The sequence below is a fragment of the Zeus faber genome (assembly GCF_960531495.2).
Source record: "Zeus faber genome assembly, chromosome: 19".
Lineage (NCBI taxonomy): Eukaryota > Metazoa > Chordata > Actinopteri > Zeiformes > Zeidae > Zeus > Zeus faber.
The window spans coordinates 19,503,363-19,525,364 of NC_137206.1; the positions used below are offsets into that span (position 1 = coordinate 19,503,363).

The 22,002-nt window shown below is 46.8% G+C and overlaps 2 protein-coding genes across 3 annotated transcripts in view; one reads left to right on the forward strand and one right to left on the reverse strand.

The window, feature by feature from the left end:
- The window catches only part of nck1b (NCK adaptor protein 1b), a 31,294-nt gene extending 15,850 nt beyond the window's left edge, over positions 1–15,444 (forward strand). Inside the window, exons 1-3 of one of the 2 annotated variants that reach the window (XM_080019976.1) lie at positions 5,172–5,278; positions 13,385–14,130; positions 15,008–15,444. In XM_080019976.1, coding sequence (XP_079876102.1) covers positions 5,245–5,278; positions 13,385–14,130; positions 15,008–15,208 — 981 coding nt within the window. In that variant the 5' untranslated portion in view covers positions 5,172–5,244 and the 3' untranslated portion in view covers positions 15,209–15,444. Of the gene's footprint in view, positions 1–5,171; positions 5,279–13,384; positions 14,131–15,007 lie in introns of those variants that run through there. The other variant, XM_080019975.1, reaches the window with a different exon arrangement.
- A 3,818-nt stretch (positions 15,445–19,262) lies between these two features.
- bdh1 (3-hydroxybutyrate dehydrogenase, type 1) overlaps positions 19,263–22,002 on the reverse strand; it is a gene marked incomplete at its 5' end in the record, with an annotated part of 3,162 nt that continues 422 nt past the window's right edge. Inside the window, 4 exons of the mRNA XM_080019927.1 lie at positions 19,263–20,657; positions 21,140–21,292; positions 21,388–21,529; positions 21,969–22,002. The exon at positions 21,969–22,002 is cut by the window's right edge and continues 77 nt beyond it. Of these exons, the coding sequence (XP_079876053.1) occupies positions 20,191–20,657; positions 21,140–21,292; positions 21,388–21,529; positions 21,969–22,002 (796 nt within the window). The 3' untranslated portion in view covers positions 19,263–20,190. The remainder of the gene's footprint in view (positions 20,658–21,139; positions 21,293–21,387; positions 21,530–21,968) is intronic.

A 22,002-nucleotide genomic window follows, 5' to 3' on the forward strand; every position in this document is an offset into this window, starting at 1 on the left:
CACCAGCACTGTATTCACCAGTGTGCAAAAATATTCAATTTGCAATGTGCATTAATTTTATTTTATTTTTTATCAATTGGAACTTAAAAAAAAAAAACAAAGAGCAGTGGGCAGTGGGCAAAAATGCACACTTGTGTGTAGGAATCAGACGCATTCTGTCGGTTGATTAGAGGTTTTCAAACCTGTAATTAATCAATTTACCACATAATATGAAAACCTAAACAAAGATTTTGTCTGGACAAAAGTGAGCCGCAGCGATTTCAGGTTTCTGCTTTAGGAAAGGTGGAGACAATTTAATCAGCGTAGTTGTACCAGACTGTTTTACACAGCGGGCGCAGACTTTTGAATTGTAATGTTGATGCGGTGTCAGCTGCAAAACACCTGTAAAGGGCTCCCATAAGTCCCTTCCCCACATGGAATCCATAACATTGCTGGATGAAAAATATCCAGCGAAGTCAGTAGGCAGTCATTCCCACATTGGCCTCGTTTACGGAAAAGGTCCGTACGACTGGTACGGATACATGACATAATGCGCCGAAAGCGGTGTCTAATATCGCGCGAGACTAGGCAACAGAATCCGTTTAGTTTTTGGACCAGCGCTTCGCTCCCCGTCTCCCCGCCCTTCCAGGACAGCGGGCAAGTGAAGCGCTGGTGCCTGATGTCCCCGCACGGCATCCCTAACTCCAAAAGACACGTCTAGAAGGGCTGGGCGATTTAAAAAAAAAAAAAAAAAAAAAAAAAAAAAAAAAACATTCCGATCATTGTCACGATAAAATCTTCCACGATAACTATAATAAATTTAAGACATTTATTTGATCGTTTTCCGAGTCCGTTTTCATCTACCTACAAATACACGACACGAACAGCGATTCGCATGCCAGAGAAACAACCATGTGACAGGACTAGCCAATCGTCTGACTATTGTAGGGGTCCAGGTGCGCTGGGGTTTCCTCCACTCTCTCTCCCCGGCTGTGGCGCTCTCCGGCAGCACGGCGCACAGCGGGGATGCGGCGGATCTTCCTCAAACACCAACGTGAACGTGCCCACCTCCCAACCCGAGCCCGGCACTGCCCCCCCATCTCCGCAAAAAAGAGACGGGATTAAAGAAAGAATCTGCGATTTTCAGTAACCTCTGGTCTGACAAGGTCGGAGACCGTCCCTCGGTCTGCTCCAAACGTCCCCGCAAATAATCACAGAGGGCAGGTTCGGGAACTTTCCGGACTGTTCTTAATGATGATCAAATTATGTATTTAAATGTATATAATTTATTTATATATAATTTATTTTATTTATTTATCTGTTTTTGTTTACATATTTATTATTATTTTTTATTTATTCAGTGTTTAATGTAAAGCCATGAGAATACACTTAACTGTAAATTGAGCATTATATTATTATTGTTATTATTATTATTATTAACAAATATTTATCGTGATCATTATAGACATCAATCAATATTTAAAAATAAATATTGTGATAACATTATTGGCCATATCAAGCCCTAACGTCTAGGTTCTGAGTTGCATTTTTAAGAAGAAAAATAATAGAATTTAAGAATATAAAGACCTGTCTGTGTAGAGACTGGAGATGTTTCAGTTTCTCGTCTTTGCAGCCGAGCACCAAATAAATCCCAATTTTTTTTAATTTTTTTTTAATATTTGTAGAAAATAAATATTTGTAAAAACCTGTGATATTTCAATTTTTATTTATTCATTTGGATTCAGCTCCACCCCTACGCAAGGCAATGTTACTGCTTCTGTTGCCACACAGTTCCATTATCAGCCATACCAGCAGTTTCCCATAGATTTTCCTCGGTCGAGAGTGGGGAAATTTACGGAACAGCTCCTTTTCCCACATGACGCCAATACAGAACCTTGCCTGTAGATTAACAGCTTTCAGTGCAAGTGGGAAAGGGGTTTATCACACTATAGCATAGTGTCCGTTTACTAGGTCCACCAACAAGATTTGGACGTCATTTTTATATAGTATTTTGAATACGATACACATAGCTATAAAACAATGATTGAGATTTTTTTCTGGCTATAACTGTGCAGTAAAGCTGTCACAATTATAACATTATTGGCTGTGACAATCATTTTGCTAAATTGTTGTTGCATTCCATAGTTATGTCTTCATCCAAATGTCCAAAATGAACATTGTCTACCCATTTATTTTTTTATGTTTGGGTATTCAATGCAAATAAATGGCTCCTCTAGGGTAGGGTGTCTGTGTGTCTTTACACATATAAGACTAACACCGATCAGCCACAACATCAAAGCCACTGACCGGTGAAGTGAATAACATTGTTCATCTTGTTCCAATGGCACCTGCCAAGGGGTGGGATAAATTAAGCAGCAAGTGAACAGTCCGTTCTTGAAGTTGATGTGTTGGAAGCAGGAAAAATGGGCAAGGGTAAGGATCTGAGCGGCTTTGACAAGGGCCAAATTGTGATGGCTAAACGACTGCGTCAGAGCATCTCCAAAAAAAGCAGGTCTTGTTGGGTGTTCCTCGTATGCAGTGGTTAGTACCTACCAAAAGTGGTCCAAGGAAGGACAACCGGTGAACCGATGACAGGGTCATGAGCGCGGGGAGTGAAGTCCAGCCCATCTGGTCCGATCTCACAGAAGAGCTACTGTAGCACAAATTGCTAAAAAAGTTAATGCTTCTATGATAGAAAGGTGTCAGAACACACAGTGCATCACAGCTTGCTGTGTATGAGGCTGTGTAGCCGCAGACCGGTCAGAGTGTCCATGCTGACCCCTGTCCACCACTGAAAGCTCCTTCAATGGACACGTGAGCATCAGAACTGGACCATGGAGCAATGGAAGAAGGTGGCCTGGTCTGATGAATCACGTTTTCTTCTCCATCATGTGGATGGCCAGGTGCGTGTGCGTTGTTTACCTGGGGAAGAGATGGCACCAGGATGCATTATGGGAAGAAGGCAAGCTGGTGGAGGCAGGGTGATGCTCTGGGCAATGTTCTGCTGGGAAACCTTGGGTCCTGGCATTCATGTGGGTGTTACTTTGACACGTACCACCTGCCTAAACATTGTGTCAGACCAAGTTCACCCCTTCATGGCAACGGTATTCCCTGATGACAGTGGCCTCTTCAGCAGGATAATGTGCCCTGCCACACTGCAAAGATTGTTCAGGAATGGTTTGAGAAACATGACAAAGAGTTCAAGGTGTTGACTTGGCCTCCAAGTTCCCCAGATCTCAATCTGATCGAGAAAACAGGCGATCGACACCTTTCCCATTGCCAGGAGAATTTATTTTGTTTGTTTGTTTTTTGTTATTTCTCCTGGTGCATCATGTTCTACGTCATGAGCACATTGGAAAAGGGGCGTGTCATGGTTCCAGTGTGATTTGGAACAAAACAGTAGAGGAGACAGCAACTTAAACAAACAACATAAAACTTTAAAACTTAAAAAAAAGGATTTTGAGCCATTCAAAAGAATCGAATCGTTTGTGAAAGACCCAACACTACAGTTGAAGCTTCGCGGAGTATCCAACAGTCCTTTGGTGGCGGGGAGCAGGGACCGGCTTGGGGCGGTTCTGGAGTGACGCGGAGCCCAGCGGGAGCGTGGAGGTTCTCCGCTGGGGTCCCCACCGTGCGAGCCCCAAACTCACAACATTTCACGGCCCCCCATGCGGAGAAAAAGTCAAGAACTTTTGACTATGGAATCTAAATGGGATACGAAATGATGGAACGATGGGCCGATATTCCTGTCTATGCGGCAACATCTGGAACTTTTTTCAACACGAGTCTCATCGCGCCGGTAAAGTGGCCAGAATTAGCAGGTCGACCCAGGTGTCCTGTTCACATCAGAGCCGGTCGGAGGTGGAGCCCATAAAACCTATTCTATAGACCCTGTCTATTGCAGGGTCATATCAACCAGGACTCAGACCCGGCTTTTTTCCTTTCCCGCTGATGACAAATGCTGGATGTTAGCGGGTATTACCGGGTTTTTCGGTGCAGTGGGAAAGGGGTATTACAGGACTTAAAGGATCTGCTGCTAACGTCTTGGTGCCAGATACCACAGGACACCTTCAGAGGTCTTATGGAGCCCATGCCTCCACGGGTCAGAGCTGTTTTGGCAGCACGAGGGGGACCTACACAATATAAGGTTTGGTGGTTTTAATGTTGTGGCTGTTTAGTGTGTACTATTGGCTACTACTATAATATACTATGATAGTTGCACAAAATAATGAGTAAAGACAATTGAATCATAATTTGCAGTTATTTGTTTGACTATTGTACGACTATTATTCATCAACAAAAATGTCACTATTGAGCTTGCTCTACTGTCGTCATTTGGTGTAGGTTTGTCTGTCAATCTATCACACACTACGTGTGAGTGTAGTGTTTGTTTGTGTGTTTCCGTGGATCACAGCAATGAGGCTCCCTCCATAGATCACATGACCCCAGGTGAGCAGCTGTCCCGATAACGCACACATGCCATAAACTCTATGACACACCAGAACCCAGAGCACTAAAACCTTTTGGTGTTTATGATCCTAGATAATTTACCTCATAACTATATTATGTCCTGGTTTGACTGGTGATTTGCACTGTGCTAAGCCCGACATGTCGGGATAGAATTGGATATTTGCTGTTGTGGCTGGGTGTGGAATAGTGTAATTAATTCATCATGTGTGGGGGTATGATCTCCGCAGATGGCTGTGCAGATGGGTGTTTGCGGATTCCCGATTCCAGAGTTTGTTGCAAGTTGTGATGATGTGTTTCTACAGGCAACTGTGTCATGGAATACTCCCTGAATCACTCATGCATTTGTCAGCGCAGATTCCAGCTATATCTGTTCGGAAAGGCCCTCTCACTTACTTCTCCATCTGGCCTCTGAGAGATGATGAAATCCCCCCCCCTACCCCAATTCTCTGTCCTCTTCTTTATGTGTCCGTTCTGTTTCCGTCTATATCTCGTTTTCTCTGCCCCTCCGCCCTCCTCCTCCTCCTCCTCCTCCTCCTCCTCGCCCCCTCCGCGAGGCCTCTGTACTCTGCCTTCCAGAGTTGGACTGGAGGCCTCTCCCTCTCCTGCTCTTCCATTGGCTGGGTCGGACCACATGTTCATGAGTGGGCTGCGCTGCTCCACTATCCGCCCAGCTCTCTGGGTGTTCACATGGAATAACTCTACAGCTGCAGTGGGAACGGAGCTGGGGCCGAGCGAGGGAACGGTTCGAGAGAGAGAGAGAGAGAGAGAGAGCGAGCGAGCGAGAGCCAACCCAAAATGGACATGGCTAACCTTTTCAAACATTTCTTTCGTGAGTTCCCAATTTCTTCTTGTCTCTTCTGGTCGTCTCGGATGATCTGAGAGTATTTCCAGCTTTGCAGTGTTGGGGGATTTGGGTGGAGGGGCAATTTGGGAATGAGTTCTTTCATTCTTCAGAGGTTTTTTTTTTGGGGGGGTTTTTTTCCCCTTTCACATCCTCTTTTCCTTCCCGGATTTGGAGGAATCTACTTGGGTTTTATTCTCTTCGGCTGTATTTTGTACTGTGGGTTTCTATTGCTTGTGGGTATGCAAATTAATGTGTCACATTTAGTGTGTTTGAAAACAGATTTGTGCGCTAACATGTTGTGTTGGCAGACATAGGGGGTGTCTTCACAGCGTTGGAGGCTGTGTGTCTTAGACGGTGGCTGGGAAGCCTGGGCGGATATGCCTTTTGAAAAGCCGTCTGCTTAGCCCAGGCCTGTAATTGCCTCAGCACTCATTCTCTCTCTCTCTCTCTCTCTCTCTCTCCCTCCCCCCCCCCTTCTCTGTCCCACTCGCTCTCGTTGTACTTCTTAAACTCTCTCAAACACACACACACACACACACACACACACACACACACACACACACACACAGTAATCCTACTCTATTTTCCTTTTCCCCCCTCATTTGTCTTCCCGGTAAGTAGGGCGCAACTCACTGGATTACATTATCATGCTCGAAGGAAGCCCCTCGCCCTGTTTAGGAATATCTCTAGACGTAGCCTCAGCCTGTTTTCTGTTACGCTGCGCTAAGGGCGGACTGGCTTGTTCCAGGAGCGTCCCCCTCCCCTTCCAAGTAATGAGCTACAGTGGCGGGGACAGGGGGTGTTCATGTCGAACACTGTAGTCATTGTGTCGAGAGGAGGAGGGGGGTCTTGGCTGATTGATGGGGATAGGGCTTCTATCCTCTGCGCACTCGCACGTTTATCAGAGGAATGCCGTTACTAACGCAATTCCGTGGTCCACGGATACTTTCCGGCCACACCGAGGCGGCCTTTTCAAAGAGCCCCGGCGCGCTCCCATGCCGTAAACGCACCTTGTGACTGCCGAGTGTTGTCTTCTGCCTCAGTCTCCTCTGCCTCTGTCTCCTCTAAACCGGCCTAAACCCTCGACGTTGTCAGAAGGATCTAGAGAGTGTTGTGCGATGAGGAGCCGGGCTCTTAAAAGCTGTGGGGATGAGCTAACAAATCTGTTGCTTGTGTAAACTTCATAGCATAGTCTCCCTCTCTCTCTCTCTCTCTCTCTCCCTTTCCCCACCCACCCCTTTCCTGTCTCTTGGCCTTTTCAGCGAGCGGAAGCTCTAATTTGAGCCACATTTCTCGGAGCCCTGGAAGAGTGTGGAGCGGGGAGGAAGTGAGAAGTTGGAAGGAAGTTGAATCATTGTTGAGCTTCTGCCTGTTGGTCTTTTTTGGCGACTTCTCTGGCACGCTCTCTTTTGCGAACCCCCCCGCAACAGCGAAGAAGCACAATGCCCCTGTTTAGCGGGGTGTGATTGAGAGATCGACAGGAGACGCCTCCGCATCAATTAGGCCTGGGACTTCTGTACGTCAGAACTATCCCCCTACCTCTTTCTTTCCCCCTGAGTCTTCTGCCATTAGGAATGTCATAAGAGGAAGTGAGCTGTGACCTGGTTGAAGAGTAGCCAGCCTATAAACCTGTTAGTAGACACGGAGGATGAAAACATGTACGAAACTGCTTCCTTTGTCCGCTGGGGTCGGGTGGTCTTTGTTTTTAATCTACAGTTTCTATACATCATCATCATCATCATCATCCAAGTCTTGCAGTAGAAAAAGGTCTATTATTGAGGGCCCGATTTCATTGGGTTTAATTGAATTTACTTTCTGGAATGTCCGATAACACCCTTAAACAAAGGTTGTGCTCTTTTACCAATTTACCAGAGGACAATAGGTTTTTGTGATTTATGATTTCATAAAACCCAGTTGACCTCTGATGGATCTTCAATTCCAGTGCCGAGTTATGCTGATGCAAATCCATCCCTTGTGATATTTGTTTCAATGCTCATCCATCTCAGTTTAAGAAGAATGTATTTTGCAAATACGTTAATTGGAAATACTATGATGTTGTTGAGAGTATCAGTTAAAAACCTTGACGCCTTGATATTTGAGGCAATCAAAAGGAATACTTAATTGCCCCCCCTCCTCCTGGGGACAGTCGCGCTCGGCACAGTCTTTTGTATACGGTGCGGTACCTGAGGTCTTGGGCATTAAAAACCAACTGGAGCTGTCTGCCTCCCTGTCTCTCCCGTCTCTCCTTCCCCACCTCTCTCCTCCATCACAGAGACTGATGCTCGAGAGCTTTTGATGTCCCAGCCGGCCGCAGTTGAAAGAGCTCTGTGAGTTTCCTGCACAGCTATCAGTCAGCCGTGCTAGCAATATGGCCGTGATTGAAGTCGGAGGCTTTTCTGAAAAAGCCAACTTCTCCGACTCCGATGTAGAAGATGCACACCCACGCAATCCTATGTGCCTTCGTCTCTGATCTTCTCCCTTCACCGCACTCTCCCTTCCCTTGGTTGCGTTCTGTTTTGATCCCACCCACTCAACCATATGAGTTGCCATGTTGCATCCCATATGGCCGTCATTCATGTTGGGGATTCGTGATTTCCAGTAGACACGTTTCAGTACTTGATAGATACAACTGTGTGTACTTAGCCTCTCGCCAGTGGTGCTAACACAATTGCTGTTTATTAGCCAAGGCTTCTTGACCAGTGGTCAACATTGCAATTAGGAACTGTCATAAGTGACTGGCTGCAGGACATTGCTTGGTCTGAGCTTTAGTTAGGGTGGGGGCTACTGTTACTCCTTGGCCTCAAGCGGACTCCCAGGAAAGCTGACACACATTTTCCTTTGAAATATTGTGTGTTATAATGAGTGTTTATTTCTGTCATCAAGCCATAGAGCGTGTTGGTAACGTCATCTTTATGTCGGCTAACCAGGAAGCTAGCTCCGCCATGGACTCCCTAACCCAAAAGTCCAAAGTATTTTTCTTCTTGTGTTTTGGGATTGACGCAGAAAACAAGCTTAACAGAGGGACGACTGAATGTAATGCATTTTGGACAGCAAGATCATTTCCAAATGGCAATACCAGTTTACGATTGAAACATAAATGTTAACATAGGATTCTTATGTTCTGTCCAAACAAATTACAATACCCAGCATCAAATTTGCCAGCTAGTTTGGTTCAGTTTCTTGTTATCAACGTATGGGTCATAAAAATAATTGCAAGTTATTTTATGTAAGTGACGCAAGTACTGAAATGAAAGCATACCATTCCAGACTTTTTACCGATTAAATGTCGTATTTTATAGTTAGAAAGAAACATCACATTTTATAAGCCTTGGTTATTCAGAGACCTAGTATTATACAGTATATCAAACCCAATGGGAAATATGAATGTGAGTTACGATGGAGGGAGCCCATGGCTCAAAAGATAGGACTACAGACTATTTCAACCTGGCTATAGGTCCTCGCTCTTGAACTTGGTCAAAATAACGGTTCTGCCTGACAAGAGGATGTTCAGGCTGTCAGACAGTCTGACGCGGGGTGTTGTCGTCCAGAGGAAAAGCGCTTAAATGAAGGGAAGCAGAGGGGTCGAAAGGGTCCTGGCAGACAATGGATAAGCCAGCCAGCATAGGGAAGCCCGTGCTACAGGCAAAAAAACAAGTTCCTGTCTCTCTGTTAGTCAAACAGTCCAACTCCAGAGCACTTTCTTTGCCTCTTTTCTTTTGTCTCTCTTTCTTTTTTTGTTTTTTTGTTTTTGTTTTCACAGATACATCTACAAAGGAGTGGGATGAACAAAAGTTTTGCGGGGGGGGGGGGGTAAGAAATTCGAAAAATACTTCCAAAAGTAAATATTTTTATATAGTTTATGTTTTTATTAATTATAGTCCTCTTAGGAAGTAAACATAAAAGATAGTTTGACTAGGGAATTCTCCTTCGTGCTATGATAATTATTAATGAAGGAGCATGACTTCCCAAGAAGAAACAAAATGGTAGGATTGGCTTGCAGACTTAAGAAATGCTCGGCAAGCAAATGAGCTCATGCTGCCAGACGTAGTAAGTGGTGTTTAGGCCTAACTGTAGGTGGAGGGGTCAAGTATGGACAATGGGCAAGAGGTTGGAGGAAGAGGAGTGAGGTAGGAGTCGGAGGAGCCAGGCGGCTGACCTGCGTCTCGCCCAGCAGGAGGATTTGGCGTTGGAGTACAACCAAAACGCCGCCTCTGGCTCTCCACACCAAACGCCAATCACAATGTCAACATTGTGGTTCGCAGTTGTACACCAAGAGCCATCGCAATAATTCCACTGCTGCCTGATTGTTTGGGCTGGCCGCAATCACTTAGCAGAATGTGAATTAGGTGTGTTTGCCTATGTTGGGTTGGAGCAAATGAACTGTCTACCCAAATTTGTAGGCCCCAATGTTCAATGGCAATCAATAGCTCTTTTCAAAACGGTAGATGTGTCTTATTACACTATTATGAGTTTGTACTATGCTAGTGGGCAGAAGAAAAAGACTTTTGAATCATTAATAACAATTATTGATATGACAATCATCAACTAAAGTGGCGTGTGCATGTCAGTGCTATGTTCTTCCTCATACATTTTTACATGGGAGATTTTGCAAAACCTTTTTGTGTACACTTACACTAGACGCCCTTTGGAACAATAATCACACTGACTAACGCACAGCTACAACTCTAATCAGTCGTGTGAATCTTACAATAGATTGTGTTATCCTTCCCATATTCAAATATCTCCGGCGGATCAGTTTGAAGGCAAATTTAAATTGCCCTTGATTCATCTGCTGTGCGGCCAGGCAAATGCAGCAGTGCTTACTCAATGCAAAGTAACCGTGTGACTATAGCAGGAAATTCTGTTGCCGTGTGATAGGGGCTACCTACTGATGTCACCTGGCTGCGATGCCCCAGGCACAACTCCTCCAGAAGAGCTTAAAGTGTGTTTGTGTGTCTACTGCATGCAGAGTTGACCCCTGACCTTTGTTTGGCGCTAACTAGGTCATTTCCAGCAGTGCACAAAGCTCATATCCTGGGGCTCGCACCTGTGCCATCTTGCTTTGTTGGCTCTTTGCCACTCGCACATGTGATAGTTCATCTTGTGCTTGTCTAAATAATCTATATCTCATTCTCGGAATTTTTTTTTTTTTTTTTTTTTTTCCCGCTGCCCTCTTTTATGTTGGCCTAAAATGGTAGAGCTGCCAGCAAATAAGCGGTTTGTGTCTCCATATTTGTGCATTAAGAAGAGTCTTTATACTCCACGCAGGGTGTCTGCAGGTACTTTACTTTCTTGAATTTAAATTTCTGAGGTCTTAGCTTAAACATTTTGTCTGATGTTTTTTATTTATCTACCTGTGAGAAGATCTGTGGGGGGGGAGTAATGATTAATTTTACTTATCGCTTATGTTCCTATCTGACCTGAAAATAACTGTTCTAATAACAATCAATAGAACCATCTAATTCAGTGGTAGTCAAATTATTATTTTTTTTAGTAATGCACCCCTCTTAAGATCTCTTTTCCGCAGATAAAATAAAGGAAAATTGACATTAATTATGTACTGTATGTGCGTCATATGCAGGTTGTTGTTTTTTTTGTTTGTTTTTTTTAAACATTCTATATAACCAATATTTTTTAACACTTTTATTTAATTTTCGGAGTACCCCAAAGTACCCCCATTTGAGAAATACTGATCTAGTTTGTAACCTCCCCTATTTCAACCTCTGCCCTGTATAGAATACACGCAATTCTTTGGAGAGTTGATTTGTCCAAAAATCTTTAAAGTTTGTCTTAAAAAGGTCTGACTAAAAATTATTAAATATAACTCTCTGATACCTGCAGATGCCCTGCTCCAGCTTGATCTGCATTTCTTATCCGCCTACATGTAGTCTATGTCATGCCTTGGGTCCAATATTGATTTTGTTATTTGTTCCCTGTGCTCTTGTTGTGTTAGTCTTTTTTTTTTTTTTTTTTCGGGGGGGAGGAGGGGAGTGGTGAGGTGCTTTAACTAGAGCTGGCACGCAGACATCTGCCCTGACATCCTGTCTTGAGTCTACAGTTGTGTACGGTTGTCTGACTAATGACAGGGTCTACCTGAGAGCACTTTGACTCTGGGCTTGCAGCACTACCATGAAATTTGTCTCTTGTCCCAGTGAGTCACAGACACCTTTCGGCGAAAGAAAGATTTAGTGTGGCGCTGTGACAGTCATTCTCTCGCACGCACGCACGCGCACACGCACACACACACACACACACCCAGGGACATCATCCTCCCGAGACGCTGGTGGGGACTACACCCAGCCTCCCTCTGTAATTTCACTCAGCCGATTTTTGATTCTGCAAGCAACGGCATTGTAAAGCTAATAGCTTTGGTTGCCTGCTCTGTGCCTGCCGTGACATTTGAAAATGTTAGCCGTGGTCTGCTCCCCTTGGCCGTGGATTCCGGTTTATAACCCAATTAGAAGGGAAATTAGCTTCATTACTCCTAACCCCTCTTTAAGAAAAACTGGAGGAAGTTCCCAATCAAGCCTATCGATAAGGAAAGCTGTGGTCAGCGTTTGGGGAAACGGGTAGTTGTGCTGTTCCCTCAACTAGTTTTGGACATTGTGCTGGGCTGCCAAGTTGAAATTCCTGTCCAGTAAGACTATAACTACAGCGTGCCAAAGTTTGGCTCCAAGGTTTCCATAGTCCAGAGACAGGCCAAAAGCCTGGTAATCCCCTTCCTGCTGGCCACTGGCTGCAGAGGTTGTGCGACTAGCTGCAGTTCAACACCAAGCAAAGAGGTTAAAAGAATCTATGCTAAAACCGTACTTTCTCACAGTTATTTTTGTTCACGTGTATGTGTATGGTATAAGATGATGCCGGAGTGGAAGCGACGTACCCTGCTCAAGAAAGTAATTTTTATCCATGTTACCATTTCACTGGATGCCATTTATCTGCAATAGAGACCAGGAAAATTGCACCTTGTAGTAAACACGAGGTGGTGCATGGTAGAACTGGGTACAGATAGTGTCGCCGACAGATGGGGAGTGAGAGTATAAGTAAGCAGGGATGGAGAGAAGATGCAACAGTGTCGACAGTAAAATAATCCAATATGGCATCCAGCTGGTGTCAGGATAAGGATGTGACGGTAGTTGAAGTAACTAGCGCCATGAGATTAGCAGCAACTGAGGCCTTTTTGCTGCAGAGTCAGCGACAAGGCAGCAAGCGGAGACACAGAAAACTGTTGTTGAATGTGGAATTAGTAAAGGGAAGATGGTTGACCATTAGCCTGTTAGCGGCAATATTGAGGAAATGGCCATTATTGCCACTGGTCCAAACGTATAATGTAACCACTATACGTCGCTTAAAGGAAAACCAGCGCTTAATTACTCTGCACAAAATTTGCCGATATGTTATTCCTCCAGCCGGCTTTTTAAGACACTCAAATTCACAAAGGCTGCTGTAGATATGCCACCAATTTAAGCTAAAAAAAAAATAGATTCATTAGAAGCCTTCGTCGGGACAAGTTAAAATCTCAAATGAGCTTTTTTTTTTTCTCTCTCTCTCTCTCTCGCTTCCATGCACGTCAGACCAGCGCAGCCTTTTGTTTCTTCAGGAGTGAGGTCTAATCCCCAAGAATGCATGTGGCCGGGCTGTGGTGGGAGGTGGGGGGTTAGGCCCTGGGTGATATAATGTGGAGAAGCAACGATATCAATTCTCCCCTGGGAGCGGGATTTGTCCCTTCCTTTAACTTTTCACATTGTGTGGGGTTTGTTTCTGTCGAGACATGTTAAAGAGGGAAAATATGTCGCAGGTTGGAGAACTCGGGTGCTAGAACATAAGCTTGAACGGCGTTCTCAAACCAAAAGATAAAGCTTATGTTTAGACCTCGGTAAGACTTTAAATACTGGTTTTGAGAGATAGCCATGGGCCGACGGCGCGGAGGTTCTTCTCACTTGCTCGCTTCTGAAGATTAACTCTTTTTGTGCCGTTATAGGTAGAAAAAAAACCAAACCCTTTTAATCCAATTGAGAGTTTTATTTTGACGTGTGTAATGAATGTCGTATGGCTGTGCGAACCCCAACACCCTGGCTACGATTTGATTTTTAGGAATCGGAAAGGTGAAGAGCAGGAAGGCGGGGACGAGGGACGCAGCCTCCAACGCAGATGCCGACATGTATGCGGATGGCGAGCGGCTGTACGACCTCAACCTGCCGGCACTGGTGAAGTTCAGCTACGCGGCAGAGCGGGAGGACGAGCTCTCCCTGGTGAAAGGTACGCGGGTGGTGGTGATGGAGAAGTGCAGCGACGGCTGGTGGCGCGGCAGCTACAGCGGCCGCTCCGGCTGGTTCCCCTCCAACTACGTGACGGAGGACATGGACGGGACGGCCGGGGGCGTGGGCGGGCCGGGCGACCCGGCCGGATCGCTAACTGATAAGCTGCCGGCGGTGCTGAACAGCGCCACCAACGGGAACCAGGTGCTGCACACGGTGCAGGCGCTCTACCCCTTTAGCTCGGGCAACGACGAGGAGCTTAACTTTGAGAAGAGCGAGGTGATGGAGGTGGTGGAGAAGCCCGAGAACGACCCGGAGTGGTGGAAGTGCCGGAAGGCGGACGGACAGCTGGGCTTGGTACCCAAGAACTACGTCACGGTGTTGGACTCCGCCTCCCACAATCCCTCGGCGGGGCCCGCGGGGCCGCCTACGCCCGACTGTGACTACATCTCGCCGTCGATCAGCGGCCGCTTTGCGGGGAAGGAGTGGTACTACGGCAAGGTGACGCGGCATCAGGCGGAAGTGGCTCTGAATCAGCGAGGCACCGAGGGAGACTTCCTCATCAGAGACAGCGAGTCCTCGGTCAGTAGCACTGGTGTGACGTGCTTCATTCTTCATGAAATTCGGTTTGTTATAAACATGAGGAATTGATCATGATACTGGTTATTTATTGGAATTAATTTAGTTACCGGGGCCAGATCTTATCATATATTTTATTATCTGCCATGTTTAAAGAAAGAAGGTATCATGCGTGCCTCATATTGCACTTTAATTTAACAATTGATCAGTGAATATTTTAAGATTTAATTTAGACATTGGACATCTTGAATGTTGTTTTCATTTAAGAACACGGGCAAAAGTTCCTTGCTTTAAATCTTTTATAATGTGAATGGAAAGTAAAGTTTCTCTTTTTTTTGTTTCGCTGATCCGAAAAATGATCCGAACCGTGAGTTTGACGATCCGTTGCACCCCTAATCGATGCGTTTGTTTGGTAGTTATGCAGCCGTTTTCCATTTCAATTTAATGCCACAATAGTCAAATGAATTGAAATATTTAGTTTCTGTAGTAGGCAAAATTTGTTCTTTAAAATGTATATGTATTCGTATACTGAAACGTTTGTAGCAATTTTCTAAAAAGTCTTTATCTAATGAGAATGGTATCGTGAGCCATCTCATTAATATCAAATTTAATCCTGAGATTCTGCCCCAGTACCCAGCGATAGTCTGAGGTAATGATTAGAACTTGGGAGACGTGACCTAAAATGTCACTGTCCGATCTGAAGATTCTGAAGATTCAGTCTCAAGATTTGAGACTGGCTTTTTAACGCGGAATTCTGACGACGTCAGCGATTTGCTGTGTTTGGACAGATTCCTCATAACGGCGACGTTCACACGGCATCACCACGGTTGGGAATTGTTTCGATGTCGTTAACGTCCTTACCTTTTTTTTCTTTTTACAGCCCAACGACTTCTCCATTTCCCTGAAAGCACAGAGCAAGAACAAGCATTTCAAGGTGCAGCTGAAGGAAAACCTTTACTGCATCGGCCAGCGCAAGTTCCACTCCATGGAGGAGCTCGTGGAACACTACAAAAAAGCCCCGATCTTCACCAGTGAACAGGGAGACAAACTGTACCTGGTCAAGGCCCTTGCTGCCTCATGATCACACACGCGCACACGCACACACACACACACACACACACACACACACACACACCCACACACACACACTCGTACAAATCTCCACGCATGCAGACAGACACACTTAGAGCAGAACACGCACTAACATTGGAAGTGGAAGCCTGATGTGGTTCCGCATCAGGACTTGTAGGCGGGAACAGTGATCATTCCAGGAGGAGACGGAGGGGATCGCATGGGAGAAAGACGGCGGAACCAGGAGGGGGGGGCGGGGGGGGGGAGAGGAACGGACTCCCCCAGAACGGATTTACGACCGCTGGGTCCTAAAATACCCAGATGTAGGTAACGGGTGATGCCATGTATTTCCACCTCGACATCTGAGATCTACATTTAGTTTTTGTTTTTTTTGTCTGTTTTTTTGTTGTTTGTTTGTTTGTTTTTTTGTTTTTTTTGGCGATAATATATATTCTTTTTAACAGTTACTTTTTAAAATGTGATGATTTTAACTCGGCGCAAACGGCAGCAACAACAACAACAAGGTGATCATTTCGGATGCCGGAGATCCTTAAATCTAGCCTATAGTTCTCCATTTCAACTTGTCTCCTTTTGTGTCGTCTGTCTTAAGTGGTTCTTCATGAAATGCTACGTTGGGGGATGCAACACTCCAACTCCTGCTAACCGCTCATCATGAATAAAAAGAATTAAGTGACCAAAGTATATTTATTGATACGATTCTATCAGAATTCTATCATGGTTAGGGACTTAAAATATTACACTGTGTTGTGTTTTTTTGATTTTTTATTTTTATTTTTGGAAGATTCAACTAGTGCGGGAGAGAAGATTAACCCGTTTTGCCTGTCGTTCAAACTTCACCAGGGCTCTGCTTCTGTTTGCGGACGGAAACCCTGCCTCGTCTCGCGTCAGCGGCTCTGTATCGTTTGAATGTTTTTCGATAGTTTATCGAGGATTCATGGTGCTCGTCCCCCCCCCCCTCCCCCCTCTCCCCGCACCACACCCTGAGGGGGGGGAAAAAAAAGAATATCTTCCTTGAACCGTTAGAGTGTAAAACCCATCACTGAGCGAGAGAGAGCCCAGACGGGATGGTCGGAACCGTCGCCTCTGGAGGTCGTACAGAAAGAAACCCGGGGCTTGTGCGTCCCTCTTGGGCTTCGGGGAGACGGAGGCTTCCGAAAGGGTCTCCAGCCGGGAGTGTGACTGACGGGCCGGCGCTTCCTCCCGGGTCGATGCCTTAAGGAGCTGCTCTCTCCCGATAAAGGATTTTGGGGGGAGGGAGGACGACGCTCGACGCCCGGGGCTCGAGGGAAGAAGGAAAGAAAGGGGCCTGGCGGCGCGGTGCACGGGTGATGTCACTGCTGCTGAATCGGTGATCAGGGAAGAGGAAAAGGAGTGGGAGTTGGAGGAGAAGGGGAACGCTCTTCCTCCCACAGGCGCATAATGGATGTGTCACCAAACATTTTCCTCGTTTCTTTTTTTCTTTTTTTTTTTCTTTGTTTCTCCTCGTACACGGCTGCACGGTGTTTCCGATTACTGCGAGAAAAGGGAAAAAGCAGATTGTTGAAATGTGCCTCATTTGTTTTGGTATTTCAACGGTTAAAGGCCCCCCGGTTCGTCCTTGTTTGAGCCGGACGTGTTGGATGGTTGAAGGACGGAGAGTCTTCCAACTCCCGATTCTGAAGAGTGTCTTAAAGCTCCCGAGTTGGAGAAGGCCTCCGAGGCTCCAGGTGTGGGATGAAATGTGGGATAAAAGGACGTTTTGAAGTGAGGTTGGACCAGGCGGCACCGAGGAGAGGCGGTTTATCAGCAAGGGACCTACAGAGAAGCCAGCCGCCGCCGCCGCCGCCCTCGGGGGTGGTGGTGCTGGCGGTGGTGGGTGGGTTTGATCGTGACCCGGTGATGAGTTCTCCAGCTGCGGAGGGTTCTGGACTCCAGCTCAGTGACGAAGTGGGATTTCAGGAAGAAGGGATGGAAAATAACAGCCCTTTTTTATAAAAAAAAAAAAAAAAAAAAAAAAGCAGCAATTTAGGATCCAGGGAGAGGAGTTTGGAGAATCTGTTCCACCGGTTACAGTAACGGGAAGACCAATCACGAGCGACAGGAGGGGGATGGAGGTCCATGCGCTGCGAAGAGACATTTGGAAGCAATTTTTTTTTTTTTTTTTTCGTGTGTGTGTTTCTTCTAATCCCAAACACAAGCCAAAAACCCTTTAATTCATTTTAGATTGAGTTGTCGGATAAAGGATCCGCTCTATTCTACCACCGGATCACCAACGTTTTGGAGCTGCGGACTGAATGAGACCTGTACTTTAAATGACGACTGCCTGAAAGGATCCTCCGCTCAAGCCGCATCTACAAGTCAAGCCTTCATCGATAGATACAGGAGATGGAAACCCATCCCATAGTTGTTTTTTTTTTTGTTGTTTTTTTAAGGATTATCAGCCGGGAAGTTTAGAGTCGAGTACAAAATGTGACGTTAAAATCTCGTGACACAACCGACTTGCGCATCCAATGTCAGAATTCAAATACACTCTTCACGAGGAACCCGTCAAGAGCGTGGTTTTCCAATCAACATCTTGTATCTTTGGATTAAGATGGCAGATGCCTGTCCGGCTTCCTGCGGCGCCCTCCCACAGGAGACGACCAAACTCTTTATTCACGGGGCGTACGTTCAATCCCCAGGCGGGTCGAAGCGGAGCCGGCCTGGGCCTCCCTCCCTGGGCGCCTCCGCCCCGACCGCAGGGTTCACCGGGACGCGGCGTTTGTTACATGTAAAACGTGCCTTCAAAGCTAACCGTCTACCAAAGGTTCTGTGTTTTCCCCCTCCGCGCTCGACACCCCCCCCCCCCCCTCCCCTCCTTCCGCCGCCGCGTATTTGGTTAAAAAGCTTTTGCATGCGCGTCGAGCCGACCCGACGATTGCGCCGGGGCGATTGTCGCCCCCGCGCCGCCCCGGCTTCTCAAAACATCCTCGTAGAGATTAGCCTGCCCTTATCGCGAGCTTCAACTGTTTTGTCCTTCGGCTGAAAATGTCAAGCGTCAGTACCTTATATATTAAGTTGGTATCACATGAAATGCCCGTTAGATGATGATGATGATGATGATGATGGTGTGTCGTATCAAGTGACCTTACTGTATAGTTCATTTCACGTCATCAACCCTGTGAAGTGGATGACGGTGGATGCCTCGGCGTGTGGACCGTGCTGGTTTTCCCCCCAGATCACGTGTGACGCGATTATTGCCTGGAACTCGTGAATGACGGCCTCGGTAACATTCGTTCCTCAAAGCGGGGAAAAAACAAAACACACACAAAAAAAAAAAAAAGGTCACGACCTCCGAGTAGACACACGGTTTCTATCCATTTCATTCAAGGCCGCTGTTGAGATGTTCACTTGGCGGTTTGGCCGATTTAAACGTGACTTAAATGTGGAAATCCGTCTCCCTGTACGACGAGTATTGTGAAGACACGGGCGTCTGGTCGTTTTTTCCCCCCCAGCGGTGGGGGCGGCACGAGCAGAGCCTCGCGGCCGAACAGGAACACTTTTTCAAATCTGTCGCAGAGATCAGTTGGAAACGATATTATCTGGAAATTGTTTTGTGGCTCCTGTTTTTTTTTTTTTTTTTTTTTAAAACCTTACCGAGCTTTACGGTTGCATTTGGAATTACCTACGACGCTGAATTATTCATTGTTGCAGAATTTCTCGATAATATTCATCCAAACAAATGATCTCTGTTGGAATTGGTGCTTTGGTGCTGCTTCTATGTTTTCTATGGTGTTTGTTACGCGTTTTGTTTTTTTCCTCTGAGCGGGGGCGGGGGGGGGGGGCGGATGCAGGCAGTGGAGTGATGGACTGTGCTGTGAAAATAAATGTAAATCTCTCAATACTGTTTTATGGAGGGGAAATCATCTTCACATGTAATAATTTAGCAGAGTTTATTAGACTGTTCAAAAGGAAGTAATAAACTACGTAAAACGATCCCGCCTCTCGTGTCGGTTATTTTTTTATTTACCCGAGAGGATTAAAAAAAAAAAAAGCTTTCACTGCACACTCAAATGCATGGTCTTTTCAATTTTATTTTTAATAAGTGACACTTAATTTTGATATCTGTTGATCATCTCGTGTACGTTCTACATTGAGAACCACTGATCGAGCACGAGGCCTCACTGGCAGACAGCAAAGATTTTAGTTCTCTAGAAAAGAGCAGGGATGTGTCACCAGTAGCTAAGCAGGTTTCACGGCACTCTCACGCCGCCTGGTGGTGACATGTGTCACTGCAGGCTGTTGCTGATTTGTACTTTGTACTTCATTTCCAAAACAGAACAACAGTGTTTTTCCTTCACATGTTTTAAACTCACGACGACACTTCCCCAGGAAGGTGGCGGGTCCCGAAACGCCCGCGAACACCAGCGGCCGACTTGGGCAAACTGACCTGCGGCCGAAGCAGCGACTAGGATCTCGTGGAGCGTGGCTGGACAAAGCCCTCCTCTGTTTCTGTTTTGATTGCATAACCTTGGGTTTTGCCAAAGCGACGCCACGGTCTCACAGTAGCTGACCTCGGCCCCGCGCTGGGAGAAGCCACAACAGAACGGCGGGAGCTCCCGCTCTCTAACCCCCCTCTGCCCACGGGCGATGGTGTCAGCAAAATGTTTTAAAGAAGGCTCGGGAACGTTCGCCACTTTGTTCAATTTCACTCTGAAAATATTACAAATGTCAGTTATTAAACCTTAGAAAAATGATTGAATCGTGAGAACTGTGCAGATAAAGTTGTAATTATCACTGGTCATGCAAAGAACAGCCAAGTGCAATTATTTAAAAAATTCACAAAATTCATCTTTAAGGCTTGACCGGTGAGCAATTTCAAGTGCTGAGGATATGTTGCTGAGACCTTTCTCCAGGGAAGCCCCGCAGACCTGCGTGGTGCTAAGTATTAGCTGATTTGATTGGAGGGGGCGTGGCACGAGGAAGCCGAAGGGATGCCGGCGGACGCCGGGTTCAGAAGTAGAGGATGTCGGAGATGGCGGCCGGCAGGTGGGTCATCAGCTGGACTCGGATCCACCACTTGGGCTCCATGGGGTTGTAGCGCGTGTACGGCCGGTTGGAGACCACGGCGTCGGTGATGTCGTCCAACACGGGCCTCACGTCCTTCTCGCCGCCGCCGCAGTAGGAGCGCATGAGCGCCACGTGCTGCTCGAAGTGAGCCTTCCCGTAGTCCTCCTTGACGGCGGCGGGCGCCTCGCTCCACAGCTGGTTGGCCGTGCCGGCCACCGCCTCGCGGGTCAGGATGCCCGTGGCCGCCACGAAGTTGCCCGGCTCCACCACCGAGACCTTGACGCCCCAGGGCTTCATCTCGTAGCGGAGGCAGTCGGAGAAGGCCTCTACGCCGAACTTGGAGACGCAGTAGGACGAGCGCAGGGCGTTGCCCATCCGGCCGTACATGCTGGCCAGGTTCACCACGCGGCCTGGGAATGGGAGACGCACAAGTTCTCAGGTTGCACCATTTCTTTTTTTTTTTTTTTTTTTTTAACCACGGTATTTATTCGCCGAGCCGAAGTGACACTTATTACCAAGAAAAAAAAGAAGAAAAAAAAAAAACACAAAATTGTGGTTCCTGTCAAAGCCACCGTCTGCAGGCACGCTCTGGAGAAACTTTTCCTAGAACGTAACCGAGCTGAGTCAAGGATTCAACCGTACGCCTGCAAAAATAATAATGATAAAAAAAAAAAAAAAAAATCTTAAATGTTCTTTTTAATACAAATTAATACACATATCAGAAAAACATATATACACATATTTCCTTTCCCCTGTTTTCAAGGAAGAATGAGAGGATGTGATAGCAGGAGGGAGGGAGGGAAAGACCAAACCGAACAACTTAAACGTGATAACAGAATGAATACATAAATAAATAATAATCAACCGTGATCCAAAACGGTGACCGCTTCACCTTTGGCCCGGCGGATCAGCGGCAGCAGGGCCTTGGTGACCCTGATCGTCCCCCACAGGTTGACCTCCGACACCCGCCTGTAGGTGTCCATGGAGGTGAACTCCACCTCCCCGAAGGTGGACACGCCGGCGTTGTTCACCACCGCCCACAGCCCTGGAGGCGGAGCCGAAGGGAGGGCGTCACGGCACCGAAGCGGACGTCGATTAACAGCCCCCTAAATCCCCCCCCGGGTGTTTTCATCCACCCACCTCTGGCTTTGTCCTCCAGGTTTTCATTCACCACCTGCACCGCCTTCTGCACCTGCTCCTCGCTGCAGACGTCCAGCTGCACCACCTTCATGCGGTCGGAGTGAAACCCCTCCAGCTCCTTGGCCCCCTCTCCACCTTTGTCCTGGAAATGGAGGCTCGTGAGTCCAGCTAATCCCTACCGACTGAAAGGCCTCGTGGTTCAGTCCCAGCGAAAACCGCCTGCTCCTCCCGCACGCAGTGGTGCGGGTGGAGGCGCTATCAACCCCAAGCGGCAATCCATACGAGTCCCGGAATTCCATTCGAAATGACGGCGACTGACGCATTTGTGGCGGACGCCGCCACCAAACACGGAGACGCCGCCCAAGACACGTCGAATGGTTCATTATAAAGTCCTAACCCGAAATAAATGATCAGATATGAGGTTTTTGGGGGTTTTTTTGGGTTGTTGTTTTTTTTTAACAAAACAACCTCGCGGATTACCACTTTAAACCGGGGAGCCGGGCGCCCGTCAGTGGCATCCCCAGCGAATGGGCCCGATTCAACGTCGACGCAGAACCGAACGGCTGTGACGTCATTCTCACCTTCATGAGACATCCCGCGAACACCGTGAAGCCC